The sequence below is a fragment of the Oncorhynchus tshawytscha genome, linkage group LG09 (assembly GCF_018296145.1).
Source record: "Oncorhynchus tshawytscha isolate Ot180627B linkage group LG09, Otsh_v2.0, whole genome shotgun sequence".
In the NCBI taxonomy this organism is placed as follows: domain Eukaryota; kingdom Metazoa; phylum Chordata; class Actinopteri; order Salmoniformes; family Salmonidae; genus Oncorhynchus; species Oncorhynchus tshawytscha.
The window spans coordinates 66,357,034-66,378,239 of record NC_056437.1 but is presented as its reverse complement, the minus strand read 5'-3'; the positions used below and the strand labels follow the sequence as shown (position 1 = coordinate 66,378,239).

At 40.1% G+C, this 21,206-nt stretch overlaps 1 protein-coding gene across 1 annotated transcript; it reads left to right on the top strand.

Moving 5' to 3' along the window:
• Positions 1 to 1,909: 1,909 nt before the first annotated feature.
• Positions 1,910 to 16,708, top strand: LOC112258436 (homeobox protein Dlx4a). The gene is made up of 3 exons (XM_024432799.2): positions 1,910 to 2,499; positions 6,118 to 6,314; positions 14,787 to 16,708. The coding sequence occupies exons 1-3, from the start codon at positions 2,163 to 2,165 to the stop codon at positions 15,036 to 15,038; spliced, it is 786 nt and encodes a 261-aa protein (XP_024288567.1). The 5' UTR covers positions 1,910 to 2,162; the 3' UTR covers positions 15,039 to 16,708.
• The last annotated feature ends 4,498 nt before the right edge of the window (positions 16,709 to 21,206 follow it).

The window sequence follows — 21,206 nt, the reverse complement described above, 5'->3', positions numbered from 1 at the left end:
TTTAACCCTCAGGCTTCACTCCCCCCTATCTGAGATATCTACCGCAGCCCTCATATTCCACATACAACACCCGTTCTGCCAGTCACATTCTGTTAATTGTCCCCAAAGCACACACATCCCTGGGTCACTCGTCTTTTTGAGTTCGCTGCAGCTAGCGACTGGGACGAGCTGCAACAAACGCTCAAACTGGACAGTTTTATCTCAATCTCTTAATTCAAAGACTCAATCACGGACACTCTTACTGACAGATGAGGCTGCTTTGCGTGATGTATTGTTGTCTCTACCTTCTTGCCCTTTGTGCTGTTGTCTGTGCCCAATAATGTTTGTACCATGTTTTGTGCTGCTACCATGTTGTGTTGCTACCAAGTTGTTGTCATGTTAAGTTGCTTCCATGCTGTGTTGTCATGTGTTGCTGCCATGCTATGTTGTCTTCGGTCTATCTTTATGTAGTGTTGTGTTGTCTCTCTTGTCGTGATGTGTGTTTGTCCTATATAACTTTTTAAATGTATTTTCTTAATACCAGCCCTGTCCCCGCAGGAGGCCTTTTGTAAATAAGAATTTGTTCTGACTTGCCAAGTTAATAATTTTTTTATTAAAAACAAAAATGAAATACAATTCGTTATAGAATAAATGTTTTCAATATTATTTGAAATAAATATAAGCCATTATTATGGGATAGGCCAATTTAATTCCACCGAATAGCAGGCGTTGGAACATGATTACATGGCCTACTATATGAGGATGAATGTTTCACCATAACGACAACAGTATTATTTTTGTTTTAGTATTACTGTGTAGACTAGTGTGTAGACCTAATAGTTAGGCTATCATAATTATTCAGGGAGTCTCAGTCCTGAAACGTTATCTTCCGCGCGTTGCTCAATTGTTACCAAAGTGGCATCGGCTAGAGCTCTGGCATAGGCTCTATGCCTACAGGTTAACAGCAACCTGTGACATTTAGACTTGTGACTGAATTACATAAAGTGACGACTCTAAATGTGCCATTTAGGCCTAATGATTTCGAGCGTCTTCGGCGCCACATCTGTCATGCGCTGGGCCCGGGCCGGCGTGCATTCAAGTTGATATTTATTGTCACCCATCTGTCTGCAACCTACAGACATAGATTACACATGACCGACTATGTAATGGTTTGCAGTTGAATGTGAACGTCTTCTTTCATCACGGACAAGATTGATAGCTAGGGGCAGCCTCCCCTCCTTCTCCAGAAACTATCAGTAATTACAACTCGTCCTCTCACCAAGTAGAAAGTCCTAAAGAAGAGTTTCCCATTTGTTGCATTTTTTTTTGGGGGGGTGCATGTGTGTGCGTGCGTGTTCTGTTTTATCTTGATGCATCTGAGCGTTTTGATAAAGTCAAATTTACAACAGTATAATAGCCACTATGTTGGGCTTCTGTGCCCTCGCTTGAATCTAGTCATGCGTAGGTTAAATCACGCATTTGCGCCAGATGGAAATGTAATGTATGTCTTGTAATGTAGCTATGTGTATCACGTATTAATTAGGCCTGTGTACATATATAATAATTGATTATCCTATGGCATAACTTGTGCGCAAAAGATTTGTCCTCACGTAAAAACATCACTGGCAAGTTGTCAAGTTTGTTGACCATCTTTGCAAACGCTAAAAGGCTACATAACAAAATCTAAACATGCTTGACATTAAATTAGCCTAGTTAATATCTGTTACAGTAGGCCTATCTTCTCATTTAGCATAAATGGTTTCCAAATTCTGCTGCATTGACATGTCACTGCTGCCCAAACTGGAAGACCGACTACATGTAGCTTGTATTAATCAAGTTAAATATGGTTTGGCCTCGAGGCAGGATGACATGATTAGCCACCGCAACCAATGAGCAGGCGCGCTTGTGTATGCCAAGCGAGGTAGCAACAAGTCTAAACCATATGCACAAAGTGATCTGAGAAACAGTGCAGGTTTTCCTGTTCTCTTTTTAGAGACGATAAAATAAAGGGACTGCGTAATTTAGAATTTGGAGACAAACGGAAGGATTTAGGAAATAACCTATTCGCTTCGTGCTATTAGTATTGGTTTTGTTTTTTTAGGTAGCATAACTTGCCTACTCAGTGGATATGCATCGGTCCCATCTGTAGCACTCTATGGTGCCCTTAACTGCGCCTCGAGTTTATGGACCCCCGCTCAATGATGACTATGAGTTCATTGTCGGACAGTCTGGTTGCTTCTGATCCCTCCAAATCGGCATTTCTGGAGTTCGGACACGGCTATCCCGGCCACCAGCAGCACTCCCCCAGCTTGTCCCACAACCACTATCCAGTGCACGGCTTGCATCCCGTCGGACCCTCGCAGCACGATAGTCCCTTTTCTTCGAGTGCGTCATCTTATGGCCGCCCGCTAGCCTATCCTTACCACAGCACCGTAAGCGCACACCACCCAAGTGCCTACCTGCCATACCAGCACAGTAGCCACAACAACGGTCTGGGACACACGAGAATAGAGGAAACAGGTACGTTTTTAAAAACATCCGTGTTGACATTTTGGAGTTAGTTCAATGTTTGTTGCCATTTTCAAAATGTGGTTACAGTGACGAAGGCTATACGAACGCGATTGACTTCTAAAATTAGAATCGGGCACTTATATAGCCTACCTAAACCCAATCATAAACCTGCAAATAAACCACTAATGAAATATAGGGAATTCCTAACATATAGCAAGCAGCATTACGCAAACAGTGCTCGGACCTAAAGGTGTTATCAATAAATAGGATGTTCCCATGTCACATATGTAGTCTATAACACCTGAGCACGATTGAATATAATACATATTTTTAACGTTCAATAGTTGACAGGCTACTGAACCTCGAGATGTATGCACGGATAAAGCAAGGTACTGTTGTCGTCTCAAATTGATATGAGAATCTATTTTCATACGATTTCACAATACCTAGGGCTATATGTAGCCTATTTCGCCATTGCAATTATTAGTCTAATCCGATATTAGGACGGATGATTAGACCTAAGGCTAGACTACTTACTACTGGTCAATTTGCATTTATATTATTGGGCCGCGAGACAGGTAGGTTGATTAGCACAGTAATTAGCCTAGCTTACTCTCTATGATGATACACATGCAGCCGACATGGGAGGGAAAAAAACCGAGCCACTTTACATTTTGTCCTGTGGTCTCCCACAAAGCACAGGGTCCAGACAAAACATGTAATCTGAAAACCATTTGTCTTTGATGACGTTATTGCTTTTGTGATCCTACATTACTTCATTGATATTTTAGCATACAGATACCCGCATAGGACTACACGAAAGAGCCACATCGTTATACCTCGTAATTTTGATTAAAACGTAAAACAAAATGCATACAGTATTAATTCCACGTAGCCTACTGTCAATGACCAAAATAACCCGGTCTCTAGGTTTTTACTTAAAATCAAATTGTTTATAATGGCTAGTCCTATTTGGAGTGTGAATCTGTTTGGGACTAAAAGCTCGAAGACATTCAGATAGGAATACCAACCAATAGGCCTACTCCTCTCCCCCAAAAAATGCAATTATGATGAGTGAGTTCGCTTAGGGGTTTAGCAGTCTATTTATATTTACACAACATCAAAAACCTGATGATCGGCAGGGAATGTCATCCATCTATCGTTGACTGACTGTGATATCTCCACTGCACGGTTGGCAATTGCCAAGTTTATCAACTCTCTCCAGACATTGAAAAGTAAAACTTTTCACCCGCGTATTAGGAAAGGGTTTGTGTGGCTATCTTACAGGCATTTCGTGTGATGGGCATGTTGGAAAGTCAAGAAGTATTTAAGGCCCTTGATAATATAAACATTGCAGTACTCTTGAGCATTAACAGATTCATTATGTTATTCTTAGTTCTCATTAAAAACCGGTCTTAGCTCTGAACAATGTATTATTATTATTATGATAATATAACCATGAAATTATGATTTTAATTCCTACCAATAACAAGATAATGGCCTAATAATAATAACGGAAACAATAGCAACAAATGTTATATCATCAATGATGACCATTTGTATGTTGCAATTATTTTTGGAACGCTATTAGCAGGCCAATATTAGTTTTAGTGGTTTTAAAGGTGCTATTTTTTTTTTTTTCGCATTGTAATTTCAGAAAATGTCCATAATATATCTGTCGCTAATAGTGGAATAATATTGTTTCACAGCATTACTTATGTTGTGATTGTCTGTGATATTCACCTATTGATTTCTCACCTGGAGTGGCATCTGTTGTCAAACTGAAATATATTTTCAAGAACAAAAAATACAGTTTTACAGCTGTTTGAAGCTGGTGGACCAAAACAAAATAACAGTTTCTGCACAGTCACACAGCAAATTGGCCAGTGTTACCTATAGTGTTGATTTTTCAGTATAACATTTCTAGTGTTGATTCAGGTGTTAAATCAACACTCATTGGTGTAAAAGTGTTGGAGTTAATAACCACTGTTAAACCAAAACCACACCCATCAGTGTTATATTTCCCAGCATGCTGTATTGCAGGTAGATTTTTTTTAGAATAGTTTGTTTTAATATCTATGTGTTTGCATGTACATTGATTGATGAATTAATCTTATGCTACTGAAATATAAATACAACATTCCAAAACGAATCAAATCTGTTACTTGGACTTTTTTCACCAGTTACTGAAATGGTTGTTCCAGTTTATATGGTTTAGGTAGTCTTATATCTTCTTCTACCTGACCTAGCAGTCATCATTCTAAATGCAGGTTGCGGGTTAATAAAAAAAAAAAATGATGGCTATCCCCACTCTGGTTCGATTACAATAGGAATTACACATCACTTTGCAAGCCATTATAAAGTGACTCGCAGGCCTGCAAACCACGAGTTTCAGGCCACTGTAATAAGGCAAAATTAAGCCCCCAAAATAAGTCCTTATTAAATACTTGTATTTAGTTGAAGAATGACATTTGAATCATATTCGCTTCGGATCTTCTTTGGTGAAGGCCACAGAACAAAAACAAAAAGACTGCAACAACAACCATGTCTCTGTCACTAACAAATACAGTTGTTAATTTTTCACTGAAAAGTGTGGGCCTGTATAGACACTAGACCAGTGTTGATTTAACACTGGAGAATTGGCTGTGCAGTAGCATATGATGTAAGGCCTATGAGTTTGTTTATTATTCGCTATTTGAATGGCAGGCTTAGAATAGAAAAGGGACAATCAAGATTCAACATTTCCAGTGCAACTTATTTAACTCAACAATACAATACAACTTTATTTCCCATTAGTTACAGCAAACAGCAGAAATATGTCTTCTGCTCATTCTCAACTGCCCCAGACAGCACAAATCACACATACAGTTGAGACAAGCACCGGACAAATCACACATACAGTTGAGACGAGTACCGGGTCACCCCTGTATGTTGTGGGGTTAAGGGCCTTGTTCAAGGGCCCAAGCCACTCAACAATAGGGAAATGTCTTAAGGATGTGAACCCAGCAGCACTCCACTTGCCAGATACATTTTTCCAACGCCTGGCCCGGGATTCAAACCGGCCGTCTTTCGGCCACAGGTCCAACTCCCTTAGCCGCTGGACTACCTACCACCTACCGAAATTCTCTGCAATTATTGTTCAACTTAGCAAATCAAATCTAAATCTTATGCCCCTGTAAAACAAAAAGTAAAGTAGATGAAAGATCAATCTCCTAACGCTATTACACTGGTTGTATTATAAGGATGGATTCATACAGTGTCATGTTACTATGAACACCTTGTGGGGCCTAACGCAGCTGTTTCCCTAAGCACTAGTTGGTATGTGCAATCTTCATAACAATGGGGATAATGGGGAGCACTATGCAGTCATTATATTCCTCATGCTCAATGACCTCTTTTGCAACATGAGGTAGAAAAGAAAAGTTGAGCTCTTGCCCTTTGAGGGCAAATTAAATGGCTTAAATTAAACATGTATTATTCAGTAAATGTATGATTATTATGATGATCATTATTATTATTATTGATGGTGTTGTTGTTAATATTGTTATTATTTTTCCAACATTTCTGACCTCAATTGGACTTCCCAGTGAAATGAAATACAACTTTTTCTTCTTCATCCCTTTGAAGAGCTTGAGAAGCCGACCACGGTGATCGAGAATGGAGAAATTCGACTGAACGGAAAAGGGAAGAAGATCCGAAAACCTCGGACCATCTACTCAAGCTTACAACTGCAGGCGCTCAACCAGAGATTCCAGCAAACCCAATACCTCGCGCTCCCTGAGCGTGCCGATTTGGCGGCAAAATTGGGACTAACTCAAACACAGGTACATATTTCTCTATTTTGGGCCCATTTTAATAGTCTATTTCAGTTATTTTTACTGATATAATTGTTCAATAAGGTGTTTATTACAAGAGACTCTTCAACACAACAATTTTGGTGGAAGTATTTTTTTATTTTTATGTGGTCTGTATAGGTCTCAATAGTTTGACTGGAATACATGTGCACGCATTACGCAAAGGGTTCACAAAGTGAACAATTCCTATAGCCTCTTGTTTACTTGAGTCGGGCAACATGTCCCTCTTTTGTAAGCGTCTCATCTCACAAGGTGGTGAGAAGTTTAGTCAAAATGCTGTGCGTACCCATTCTCAAAGGCACACCTATTCTTTGCATCTGGGCTACAACACTATATGCATAAGTGCCATGTTAGATACTGTTAATAAAGGCCAAATGTCTCATCAAAAATGACACTGGAGCCTAATGTTATGGAGGTATGTAAATTTAAGGCTTTGAGAATTCCCACTCAAAGTAGTTGAAGTGTTGACGCTTTCGATGCTTTATTATTTAGCAAAGAGGAGAAAACACTGGAACATTAGGTTCCGAGGTCAAATCAAATCCATTTTTATTTGTCACATGCGCTTGAATACAACAGGTGTAGTAGACCTTACAGTGAAATACTTACTTACAAGCCATTAACCAACAATGCAGTTTTAAGAAGATCCCATAAAAAAAGTAAGAGATAAGAATAACAAATAATTAAAGAGCAGCAGTAAATAACTATAACTATAGCAGGGCTATATACAGGGGGTAGCGGTACAGAGTCAATGTGTCAATGTGCGGGGGTATTAACTTGCTTTAGTGTGATGTCCTGCCATGTTCATGGAGGTGTTAGTCAACTCTAACGGCCTGTAACTGATATTGTTTCCCCTCATCAGTGTGTGGCACACACACTTTCATGAATATTTGAATGCAACATGAATGCCCTTGGCTTCAGCTGGCATGGCAGTTCCCTGTTGGCAGGGAGGCGAGGCAGCAGAAGAGCAGGGTGTATCACCGTCCTGTATTACTTGTCTTACTACTGTGTTATCCATCTCCTACTATTACTTACTTACTCATCTGGGCCTGTATTCACTATGGGCCGGTTTCCTGGACACATGTTAAGCGTTGTCCTGGACTAAAAGAAAAAATAGTTTCAATGGTGATTCTCAATTGAGCATGCTTTTTAGTCCAGGTCTAGGCTTACTGGCCCGAGTCTCAGAGTAGGAGTGCTGATCTAGGATACATTTAGCCTTTTAGATCATAATAAATACGATTATGGACAGGGGGGGAACCTGATTCTAGATCAGCACTCCTGTACTCTGAGACGCTTAATAATGAATACGGGCCCTGAGCTCAGTGGTCTCCTTTAGCCTATATAGCTCTTGCTTCAGTATTAAGGCCTCAGTCTCTCAGCCAATGGGTTCCTTTTGCAACTAACTCCTCGCTTCTCACCAATCTCTGTCTGGCAAGGGAAGAAGAAGGGAGAGGGGTGGAACGACCGCAGCCATTTTGTCTGTCAGTAGGAATAGAGGAAGAGAGCTTAGCGAGTTATCGCGCCACGTTTTATATAAATATTGTGAGTCCCATGAAGTTTTGGGGTTCCCAAAACGAGAGAAAAATAACTGCAGAGAAAGTACAGACTTTGGTAGGACTATGTCATTTTTTATTTGGGAGAGCTTATTGCTTTCAGCCAGGTAATCATTCTATATTTCTTTAAATCTAGAGATCTCCCTCACTACGTTTGCCTGGGGACTTAAAAAAAGACATACTGGCGAATCCAAAAGGGAATATGTACTCTCAATGCTGCTATACATCAATTGGAGTATAGTTTTTGGCGTATGGACGGATATGAAATGCATTCATTGATCCTCTGTGGTAAGAGACCATTCTGAACCTGTAGAGGCCGTGATGCGCTGTTAAGAGAGGAGGGCCTTAGTAATCCCATGTAAGTGTTACACGACAGATATCTGAGAAAGCGTCAACAGGGGACTTTCTGCAAGATGAGCCCTTTATACATATGACATCAGCAGCTGACATCTTTGTAACTGAGGGTGTCAGATAACTAATGTCCTCCAGAGCCTTTTCAAGTGGATGGCATTACACTGTGGCTTTTTGTTTTTGTGGAGCTAATTTCTGCTGGGTTATGCCAGATGTGCTATTACATTAATTGGTTTAATGTGCAATCCTTAAATGGATGAAATCACCCTCAACTATAGAGTTTACTGACATATAGAACTACAGTATTGTGACCTTCCCATTCACAGACACTTGTCTTTACGGTTTCAAAGACATATAGAACTACAGTATTGTGACCCTCCCCTTCACAGACACTTGACTTTACGGTTTCAAAGACATATAGAACTACAGTATTGTGACCCTCCCATTCACAGACACTTGACTTTACGGTTTCAAAGACATATAGAACTACAGTATTGTGACCCTCCCATTCACAGACACTTGACTTTACGGTTTCAAAGACATATAGAACTACAGTATTGTGACCCTCCCATTCACAGACACTTGACTTTACGGTTTCAAAGACATATAGAACTACAGTATTGTGACCCTCCCATTCACAGACACTTGACTTTACAGTTTCAAAGACATATAGAACTACAGTATTGTGAACTACCCTTCACAGACACTTGACTTTACGGTTTCAAAGACATATAGAACTACAGTATTGTGACCCTCCCATTCACAGACACTTGACTTTACGGTTTCAACGACATATAGATCACATCAAGCCAGGAATTTTTTTCTTGAAAACAATACTTTTCCAAATATAGTTGGAGAGATTATTGTGTATACATGCATCTGAATGTTGCATCAATTTAGAGACATGATATTTCTAGTATATAAAGGACACCTTTATACACTGAGTATACAAAACATTAAGAAAACCTGTTCTGTGTATCAAGAATGGTCCACCACCCAAAGGACATACAGCAAACTTGACACTGAGGAAAGCATTGGTGTCAACATAGGCCAACGTCCCTGTCGAATGCTTTCGACACCTTGTAGAGTCCATGCCCCGACGAATTGAGGCTGTTCTGAGGGCAAAAGGAGGGCAATTCAATATTAGGAAGGGGTTCTTAATGTTTGGTATACTCAGTGTATGTATATGCTAAATATGAAGAAGCACTTCTCGGAACCTCTCTGATATTATGTTACCTGGGCAGAAGCAGGAATTATTGATTAGGGAGCTATTGATAAGGTCATATTGATAAGGTCATATTGATAAGGTCATATTGATGAGGGTCATATTGATAAGGGTCATATTGATACGGGTCATATTGATAAGGGAGCTAAGTATAGATAATTGGGATCGAACATTGCTTTGTTGGAATCACTCGTGTCTTCTGGCCTTCTATGAGCAGCAACCACCTGGCAGATTAGACAGATTAGACCTTTTTGCACCAGAAACACTGACCACCGCTCGCCAGTCACCACACATTTAACTAAGGGGAGTGGTTTCCCCAAGTTGTACGGTACACACACTGAGATTTAGTTAGATATGTGGGACAGGATTTTCTGGCGTGATTTCTTGAACTACCTAGTTACCAAACATTTCAGACTGAAAGCTCTTGTCAGCGTCAGTGTTGCTGTTGAAATCTAAAACCAATACTTCCAATTATCATAGGAACAGCTACTTACATTAGCATGCTGTTGATTGACGTTAGGGTGAAATTCATTCATACTTAAAGTTCAATCCAATTCGGCATTAAAGGGGTAATCAGCAATCGCTATATCACTTTTGGATTTATAAATTCATGATATGTACCTATTGATTCTTCAAGAATATAACTCATAAATTCTTCATGAACTTAGTTAAACAGTCATACCCCATAAGAACCCAAAATATAAGCTTGTTTTACTCCAATGGTTGTAAACAAAGTAAATGTAACTAACACTATTTAGCCTCAGAACATGGTTCAAATGTTGATATCATGATTGGTCAATCTTTGCGCCCATTGCACTGTCTATGAATTTGATAGAGGTTGCATTTCTCCAGCCCCATCCTTCAGCTTTTCAACAAAACGGGTGGGGAAATCACTTTGTTATAGTTTCAACAGCTAATTTAAGGATGTCCCCCTTTTGAATATCAGTGTTTTTGGTTCTTGTGTTTTTTTTTCTTCTTCTATTATTACATTATTATTGACTATTCCATTGTTGGGTTTTGAGTTTGCAAGTGAGGCGTTTCACTGTACTTGTGCATGTGACATTAAGACTTGAAAGACAATATTAGCATTCTGTCATTGAAAATGATTTATGTGAGACTTGGTTTTTGTGACATCTGCATGAACTGTTAATTCCCTTGCTGGCATTGAATGTGACTCACAATTATTATTAATATACCCATTTGAACACTTCTAGGTGTGCCCACATTATTATGTTTAGGCCTATGGGAGTTTATGGGAGTGAAATATGTTGGTTATTCACCATGGCCCTACTCTTTTTTTTCATGTTCATCAGAACTGAGCATGTGTAGGCTAAAGGCAGAGAAAACAACGTAAAAGTTAGCAGAGTTGTGGACTTCAGTTACATGACTTGGACTACTCGAGTCACATGACTTGAACTACTCGAGTCACATAACTTGGAGTCGAGTCTGACTTGAGTCACAAATTTGATGGCTTGAGACTTGACTTGAAAGAAAATTAAATAACTTGAGACTTGACTTGGACTTGGAGCCTCAAGACTCGGGACTAGACTTTGACTTGAGACTGATGACTTGAAATTATCTGGACAGGTTTTGTAATGTTTTGCCACTCACTTTGTGGCACAGATTCTACGTGGATTACGCTACATGTAGCCAGAGAAAATAGCCGCAGCATCGCCCTTGCAAAAAAAAACTGCAAAAGATTGGCTAGTGAAACGCACACTCGGCACTCTGATTGGACTAGAAAACTGTCAATCAACACAGGCAAGGTGTGCAAGCGAACAGATTGATGATTTGATGTACAGCTATAGGATCGGGTGCAGTGCAAACGTGAAATTGTACGAAGAGAGGATTGAAATCAGGCCAGCAGGCAGTAGGGAACCCCAGCAATCACTGGGGAAGCCAACCCCCCCAACTTGAAAAACATGTTGACTCACCCTACTTGTAAAGAAACGCCAATGCCATCCTCCTCTCTTTCATGTTGAGGGAACAGTCTATTGTCCTAGGCTACCTGGCTAAAATGCATGCTCGCTAGCCTAACACCCATTCATGGGCATCGTTAGCTAGTTAACATTAGCCTTCTACATCTAGCTACATATTGAATTTTCATCCTCTCAGGCCAGGGGCACAACAATGTATGAATTAATGGTCGGATCAGAATCGACCATTATAATGATTGGCCAGTACGGAGAATTAAGTAAAACCACAAGTCCAAATCCATATCTCCATCCATAGCTAATTTAGGAAAGGGACCATTTTAGCTAGCCGGCCACCGAAGGACAACAACACAACAATTCAAGTTTTTCTGTCAATGACATATGCTCTCAATGGGATTTGATAGCTGTCTTCCCTTGACACTTTCTTTTGGTGCGCCAGGACCATTCACAGTTGAACTCGCTCAGTTTAGCTCACCGCTGATTGGCCAGATGCTCACTGGCTTCCCTTGCCTTCAATGCTGCGGGCGGCAACAATGTCATACTCGTTTGGACCAGACAGACATCAGATAGATGGCCTACATGTAAGAGAGACAGAGGGGTGCTGTTTCGCTTGCTCGGATGCTTTCCCCCTCGAGATACATTCAGCCTCTTGCCAATTGGGTAGGCTAATTGTATGGTCCTGGGGGCTAAGTGTTTATATTAGGTAGGCCTACTCCTGTTAGACAGATTTGATTTGTTTCTCAAGGGGTGTCTATTCAGATAGGACAGGTTAAGCCTGATACAGAGGCTATTTCTTTTGGGCTGTTGCCTGTGTATATTTGATAAATCTACTTGTATATTTTATACGATATGGCACTTTCACCATTGGATCACCAAGACCTAATAAATCTACACTCTGAGCACATCAACCTGCCATGCCATCAGCTGATTTCATGCCCTTACCACAGCTACAAGGTCCATATTTTACAATTACATATGCTAATAAAAATATGTTGTAGACAAAATAATGAAAAAAGCTGTCTGGTAGCCTCAATAAATAGACAAAGATTTGTAGTTGAACAGGTTGTGGCATGTATATATATATTTTACTTGACTTTAAAACTTGTGACTCATCTCGACTTGTTTTGGTCTTAGAATGCCCGACTTGGACTCGAGTCTTGACCACATTCTACTTGGGACTTGACTTGAGACTCAAACATTATGACTTGAGACTTGCTTGTGACTCGTATAGTAGTGACTTGGTCCCATCTCTGAAAGTTAGTGAAAACCTGCAGGTCCCCCTTAATAATAGTGCATTTGGAAAGTATTCAGATCCCTTGACTTTTTCCACATTTTGTTACGTTACAGCCTTATTCTAAAATGGATTCAATTGTTTTTCCCCTCTCATGAATCTACACACAGTACCCCATAATGACAAAGCAAAAACAGGTTTTTAGAAATTTTGCAAATGTATTCCAAATATCACATTTTCATAAGTATTCAGACCCTTTACTCAGTACTTTTTGAAGCACCTTTGGCAGTGATTACAGCCTTGAGTATTCTTGTGTATACGCTACAAGCTTGGCGCACCTGTATTTGGGCATTTTCTCCCATTCTTCTATGCAGATCCTCTCAAGATCTGTCAGCTATTTTCAGGTCTCTCCAGAGATTTTCGATTAGGTTCAATCCGGGCTCTGGCTGGACCACTCAAAGACATTCAGAGACTTGCCCCGAAGCCACTCCTGCGTTGTCTTGGCTGTGTGCTTAGGGTCATTGTCCTGTTGGAAGGTGAACCACCGTCCCAGTCTGAGGTCCTGAACGCTCTGGAGCAGATTTTCATCAGGGATCTCTCTGTACTTTGCTCCGTTCATGTTTCCCTTGATCCTGACTAGTCTCCCAGTCCCTGCCACATGATGCTGCTACCTCCATGCTGGTGGTGGTGCCAGGTTTTCTCCAGATGTGACGCTTGGCATTCAGGCCAAAGAGTTTAATCTTGGTTTAATCAGACCAGAGAATCTTGTTTCTCATGGTCTGAGAGATCTTTAGGTGTCTTTTGAAAAATTCCAAGCAGGCTGTCATATGTGTTTTACTAAGGAATTGCTTCCATCTGGCCACTCTACCATAAAGGCCTGATTGGTGGAGTGCTGCAGAGATGGTTGTCCTTCTGGAAGGTTCTCTCATCTCCACAGAGGAACTCTGGAGCTCTGTCAGAGTGACCGTCGGGTTCTTGGTCACCTCCCTGACGAAGGCCCTTCTCCCCAGATTGCTCAGTGTGGCCATGCGACCAGCTCTAGGAAGAGTCTTGGTGGTTCCAAACTTCCATTTAACATTGATGGAGGTCACTGTGTTCTGAGACTTTCAATGCTGCAGACATTTTCTTGTACCCTTCCCCAGATCTGTGCCTTGACACAATCCAGTCTTGGAGCTCTACTGACAATTACTTCGACCTCATGGCTTGGTTTTTGCTCTGACATGCATTGTCAACTGTGGGACCTTATGTAGACAGGTGTGTGTCTTTCCAAATTATTATGGGGTGTCGTGTATAGATTGATGAGGAAAAAAACAATTCAAACAATTTTAGAATAAGGCTGTAAAGTAACAACATGTGGAAAAGGGAAGGGGCCTGAATACTTTCCGAATGAACTGTAAATGTAATTAATTCAAGACATCACAACAACAATAATTCTGTCATCAGCGTGTTTGGGGTGACACTCTTGGGCAGATCTCTTATTTTGGTCCATTTACGAGCCTTTGTGAAATGTGGGCTATCTGAGCCGCGTTTTCCACTCATCTCCACAATCAATTGTAATTCATAATTAGATTTTACTAGAGCTGCTTTTACCACGCTGTGGGTGTTGCGGTTACATAAACGTCTCAACAGGCTCTCTCCATATCAAAATATCTCTGTAAATTCCCTGTATTGTTCGTATAATGGGGAAAAGCCTGCAATGAAGGAATGCCAAACGTATTGCTTGAGTGATCTGTAGTGGGGTTTACAATTAATTCTCCTGGCAACCTGAACCCACCCACCAGCTTTATTTTGACTTTCTTGTGAATGTTCTGTTTTTAGTCCAACGTATTGTTCTCATATGGAAAATATTTGTGTTATTCCTTGGCGCTAACAATGCAGTCATATAGCCTACAGTTATAATTTTAATAATTTAACGCTCAATTTGCCAGCATGCTGGCAACAGGCAAAGGTGCATAACAATATTATCCAAAAACAATTATATTGACAATAACAACAATGAGGCCATGGATATTATAATTTATTATTATTATTATTATTATAGTGAGTACTGAGTAGACTAATAGTAATAATAATAGCTTATCAATGATGGTAACGATTACAATAATAGCCTAATTGCAGGCTTAATATACTAAATTGTATTTATTGTTGCAGGTTAAGATATGGTTCCAGAACAAACGCTCCAAGTACAAGAAGATCATGAAGCATGGCACGGGCGGACCGGAGGGAGAGCATCTGCACGCTGGGTCATCCGGGTCTCCGTGTTCCCCGGGGATGCCGCCACTTTGGGACGTTTCCATGGCAAATAAGGGGACGCCTGCGCACTCCGGTGGATACATGAACAATTTCGGACACTGGTACCCAAGCCATCACCAGGAATCTACGCCGAGAACTCAAATGATGTGATAGGATATGGGACAATGGAATGGAATTCTGTACGCTCTCCTCTTGTACATGAACCGCGTAGCCTATCCCTTTTAAATATAGCTCCAAGCCCCAGCTATCACATTAGAGACTTTTCAGTTTTTGAAATGGCCGTTTAAAGGTCTTTTGTTTGGATTTCATCCGAGGTTTTGCCTTACAATTTATTGGACAAATGACTACATGGATTTTGCTTGGAGGCCTATGTGGATCTGTATTTTGTATGCAGTTCAGTTCCAAATAAATCCTCAGTGGTCAACTATGCACTGCAATAATATCTATTTTTACGAAATGAGTTTGAGCATGCCTATGAAAATGCCTAAGCCCGTCCCCATGAGTTACAAAGCAATCTAAGTTAAATTCAAACGTTTACATTTCACCTGATAAGTAATAATTATAAACTCGTGCATTACTGAAATTATGTCTTTGCATCAAATATTTCAACCACACATACACACACACATATTAGATATATATATATATAAATATGTGTGTGTGTGTGATTTAAATATTTGATGCAAAGACATAATTTCGGTTAGGCATGAGTTTATAATTATTACTATTATTAATATTATTATTATTAGTAGTAGTAGTAGTAGTAGTAGGCTATTATTATTATTATTATTAAAGTTAATATCAAAATATGCCAAAAGTGTAAAAAAAAAGGGACTTCTACGCCGCAATAATAAAACTAACATCTCACATAAGAAAGGGTCATGTATTTTACCCTAAAACATCTGGAAAAGCAATAGAGGGTACTATTTTAACATTGACAATGATTTTATAAAATGGCCATGTCAATTAAAGGTAATTTGGGACGTAGCTTGTTAAATAAAGCTTTCATTCCAACAGTATAATTACCAGCAATTTGCAGGCAACAAAATATCCCTCTCCAAAACTGAAAGTCCAAAGGAACTAATAGGAAAAGGACAAGGAGCATCCATCGGCTGTTGCGGCTCTACAAGGCAACGGAATCGTCATTAACCGAAATGACTTGCAGGTGTAAGCTAATTGTAGCCTATCAGCAGTCTGACACAAATAGCTGAAAAACGAGAGGCAAAAGACATGACAGCGCTCGAGTCAAAACCAACTGTGGAGATTTAAAAAAAAGTTTAGGACTAACTATTGAGCACAGAGGTGGCACCACAGGTACAGAGTGGTGTGGCGAAAAAAACAATTATGGGGCCGGTAGTTTTTCTTGATCTGGTAACCTAACCACGTAAAGTGCAATGCCTTATGCGGTAGGACATGATTCATCTCTTGTAAAAAAAAGAAAAAAAAGTTTAATATGGGCAGTGATGGAAATGTTTAATATGGGCTGTGATGGAAATGTTTAATATGGGCTGTGATGGAAATGTTTAATATGGGCTGTGATGGGACCAGAGTTTTTTAATCAGGTCACATGGGTTAGAATAAAAAAAAAACTGGGAAAAGTCCTGGCTTTGGGGAGGATGAAAACCCAGTCAAACTGCAGCAACATTGTACGTGTTCATATCTGAATTGTATTTTAAAGGACTAGTGGGGGTCCTATACACGTACACAGAGAAAGCAACATGATTGGACAATAAAACACAAGGAGCTTTCCTTATGCTGATTTGCATCGTGTAGTCCTACCCTATGCAACTGTAGGCCTAATAAAACATTTACTCACAGTCTGTCAGCTATTGTGTTTATTGATTCATTCCAGTTAATCATTTTGGACAGAAAAAGCTTAATTGCCTAGTCAGCCCAAGTTTGAATTATAAACCAAATTTGATCCATTCTGATTTTCTCACAAACAAATGGGTTATAAGTAAGCATACACAACGTTACAGCTTAATTTACTCAGGCCAGAAGGACAGGGCGCATAGAAGGCTAGACTTTGCAGCTGCTAGCCTACAGTTGATTAGACTGAAATATTGTCTCGCTTCCACGCAATACATGTAAGGTCGCTAATGTTTAGGTGTATAGGCTGCTACATTTATGTAATAGCCTTTGCTTGTGTCTGTAGGGAGTATTGTGTTATCATGCTTGCTAAATAAATACCAGAGGAAAGTGAAGAGCGCGCCTTGATCTTTGTCCAGCGGGTGCGACGTGTTATTTCCGTGAATCTGATTTGGTCAAAACATCAAAGAGCCTGCTGCAGCACTCGGTTGCGAAGGACAGAAATTGTGCGTAAATGGACAAATGTGGCAAATCGGTCCAAGTAACAGCTCTTAGCCCCTCTTTATAAAGCTTTCCGTCGATATATTTTATTAAACTAAATCAAAAGTGGTGTGAATTGAAAAGTGGTGTGGAACTTTTTTTATATATCCCGGCCATTGTCAATGTGCGGTTGGATTATTTTCCACAAGTGGACACTCAGGGCTAAATATGCTAACAAAATCATATTGTGTTGACCACAATGTTACCACTACGACCTACCTTGGTCTGAAGGTAGGCTAGGCTTTTGCACATGCTACCGGAGTTATCGTTTGCATCTATAGTTCCAAGTGGGAAATTTCACTTGAAGGCAGTAGTGGTGCGTGGGTAAAATCACTTGGGAAGCCAGGGAAAAAGCCACATTACAACCTATGTGTTTTGATAATTGCGTTGTTTTCTGTATAACCTATCAGTTAATTCATATGCATTACGACCGTGAAACATAGGCCTGAAGGCCGAGACAATAAGAAGACACAGTGGCAGAATAAATTCAACTACACCTTTATTTAATCAGAAAACCGGAGAGCAACCTCTGTCTAAATACGCGAAGTCCATAAAGCATATTGCATGTAACGAACAGTTATGACCTACAGCATGGAAAAGCAAGTTAATGTTTCCAACATTTTCAGACCACTAAACAACTACTGATTTACAATGAACGAAAAGATTAATGCAACATGCAACATTTTCAAAGATTTCACTGAGTTACAGTTCATATAAGGAAATCAGTGAATTTAAATATATTTATTAGGCCCTAATCTATGCATTTCACTTGACTAGGAATACAGATATACATCTGTTGGTCACAGATACCCAGAAAAGGTAGGGGCATGGATCAGACACATCTCCTTCGCATAGAGTTGATCAGGCTGTTGATCGTGGCCTGTGCGAAGTTGCTGGATATTGTTGGGAACTGAAACACACTGTTGTATACTTTGATCCAGAGCATCCTAAACATGATCAATGGGTGACATGTCTGGTATGTATGAAGGTCATGGAAGAACTCTGACATTTTCAGCTTCCAGGAATTGTGTACAGATCCTTGCGACATGGGGCTGTGCATTATCATGCTGAAACATGAGGTGATGGCGGCAGATGAATGGCAAGAGCATTCAAATTGACATTGATAAAATGCTATTGTGTTTGTTGTCCTTAGCTTATACCTGCCCGTACCATAACCCTACTGCTACCGTGGGGCACTCTGTTCACAACCTTGACATCAGCAAAACGCTGATATGACACCATACACGTAGTCTGTGTTTGTGAGGCCGGTTGGACATACTGCCAAATTCTCTAAAATGACGTTAGAGGCGGCTTGTGGTAGAGAAATGAATGTTCAATTATCTGCCAACAGCTCTGGTGGACATTCCTGCAGTCAGCATGCCAATTGCATGCTCCCTCAAAACTTTAGACATCTGTAGCATTGTGTTGTGTGACAAAACTGCACATTTTAGAGTGACCTTTTATTTTCCCCAGCACAAGGTGCAGCTGTGTAATAATCATGCTGTTTAATCAGCTTCTTGATATGCCACACATGTCAGGTGCATGAATTATCTTGGCAAAGGAGAAATGCTCACGAACAGGGATGTAAACAAATTTGTGCACAACATTTTAAAGAAATAAACTTTTAGTGCTTATGGAACATTTCTGGGATCTTTTATTTCAGCTCATGAAACATGGGACCAACACTTTACATGTTGCATTTATTTTTTTGTTCAGTATAGAACCACGGAGAGTTACCGCAATTCACAAAGAAAACAACTGCCTCCACTATTCCAGCAGAATTTCATCTTCAACATCATCAAATCACCTATGCTTAGACTTATACAGTGACTAAAAACTAAACAATACCAAAAACAATTTAGTCCAATCAACGTCAGCTAAATATGATGTGGGTGTCCGTGTTTCTGATTTCTGTGTGCGTGTGCGTGCAAGTTCATGCAAGTAGACAAAACATATTGACTCACCCTACTTGTAGAGAAACTCCAATGCCATCCTCCTCTCTTTCATGTTGACGAAACAGACTATCACTCTGTCATACAGTACACGCTTTTGTTTTTAGTTTTCTTAAGTTTCCTGGCTAAAATACATGCTCGCTAGCCTAAATTCCTTTCATGGGCAATGTTAGCAAGTTAACATTAGCCTTTCTCATCTAGCTACATATTGAACTTCCATCCTCTCAGGCCAGGGGCATAACAAAGTATGAATTAATGGTCGAATCAAAATCACCGTTATAATGATTGGCCAGTATGGAGAATTAAGTAAAACCACAAGTCCAAATCCCTATCTCCATCCATGGCTAATTTAGGAAAGGGACAATTTTAGCTAGCTGGCCAATGGAGGACAACAACACAACGAGATGCAACAATTCAAGTTGTTTCTGTCAATGACGCATGCTCTCGATGTGATGATGGGAGTGACACCAAATCCAAACTTGCTTCCCTTGAGACTTTTTTTGTTTGTTGGTCTGCCAGAACCATTCACAGTTGAGCTCACTCAGTTTAGCTCAACGCTGATTGGCTATTATTTTATACTTTTTTTTATCAAAGAGGCCAAATGCTTGCTGGCTTTTTTTGCATTCAATGCTATGGTCGGCAACAATGTCATCCTCTTTTGGACCAGTCAGCCTCAAATAGATGGCCTACACATACAGAGACAGAGGGGCACTGTTTCGCATGCTCGGATGCTTCCACCAAATTGAATTGAAGGAAAATTATGAGAGAGACAGAGAGACGAAAGATACATTATTTTCTATGTTTTTACTTTTTTTCCTGTTTTTTTGTTGTTGGGGGAAGCCTTGCTTCCCTTGGCATCCATGAATACTGCTTGAACAACTCACCAAGTTGAAATTACAAGTGGAAAACTTTTTGTTATCCGAGTTGCGACGTTTCACCACTGACCTTTTACCTTTTCAACCAAAAGATGACAAATCTGTTTTTGACAATTACAACATTATCAATAAGGAAAACACAGCTAGTTTGACCATTATGTCAATATTAAGCACATTAGCTAACTTTGTTATATAAGCAATGTTAGCTAGCTTATCAAGTTCAAATCTTATTGGATGAAGAATTGTTACGACTTCAATGGCACGTGAACACATTCATGTGGACTTAGCTACCACTTCCCAGTGTACCATTTCCCACGAGCACATAAAGCAACCCTTTGTCCATAATCGGTAGACAGTTTAGGCCTATATTAATTCTGCGTCATTTACCGAGCAGTGCACAAGAAAGAAACCTATTCAAACCATTTTTTAAGAATTTATCCCCCCTTCCCAAATCAATCATAGGTGCTAATGTTGTGTCCTCGTTTTGCATGCACATGCTTACATTACTTCCTGTCTGTTGCAGCCAATCATTGGTGGCAGCATGACATGCCAATTTTACAGGGCTCATTAGCTAATGGTGGGGATACCTAGTCAGCTGCACAACTGAATGCATTCAACCGAAATGTGTCTTCCACATTTAACCCAACCCCTCACAATCAACATCCACATTATCAGCACCTGGGGAGTAGTTCTCGGGGGTTAACTGCCTTTCTCAAGGGCAGAACAACAGACTTTTCCACCTTGCCTCCTCGGGGATTTGAACCAGCAACCTTTCAGTTACTGGCCCAATGTTCTTAACCGCTACAGATACAGGTGTGTGAACCACAGACAGGCGTGCAGCAAAGCGGCAAAAAATTATGTCTTAATTTTTTGGGAGATTTCTACGATTATGGCTAGACCTATACCTTCCGACCTGGGAAAAGTGTCCTAAACAGGTAAGCCTACACCACAGATACAGTCATTTCAGCATGACTTATCTCAACCTTGTCTATAATTAAAACCTAACCTTAGGTGCAATACATCCCCGTCTACGATTAGTAGCACCCCAAGCAAATGGCAGAAAAGTGTCCCTGCTGCAAACATCAACACTGAGAATAAATATTCCAGGGCCAGTGAAAAGCCCACAGCTGTCTCTCATGCCT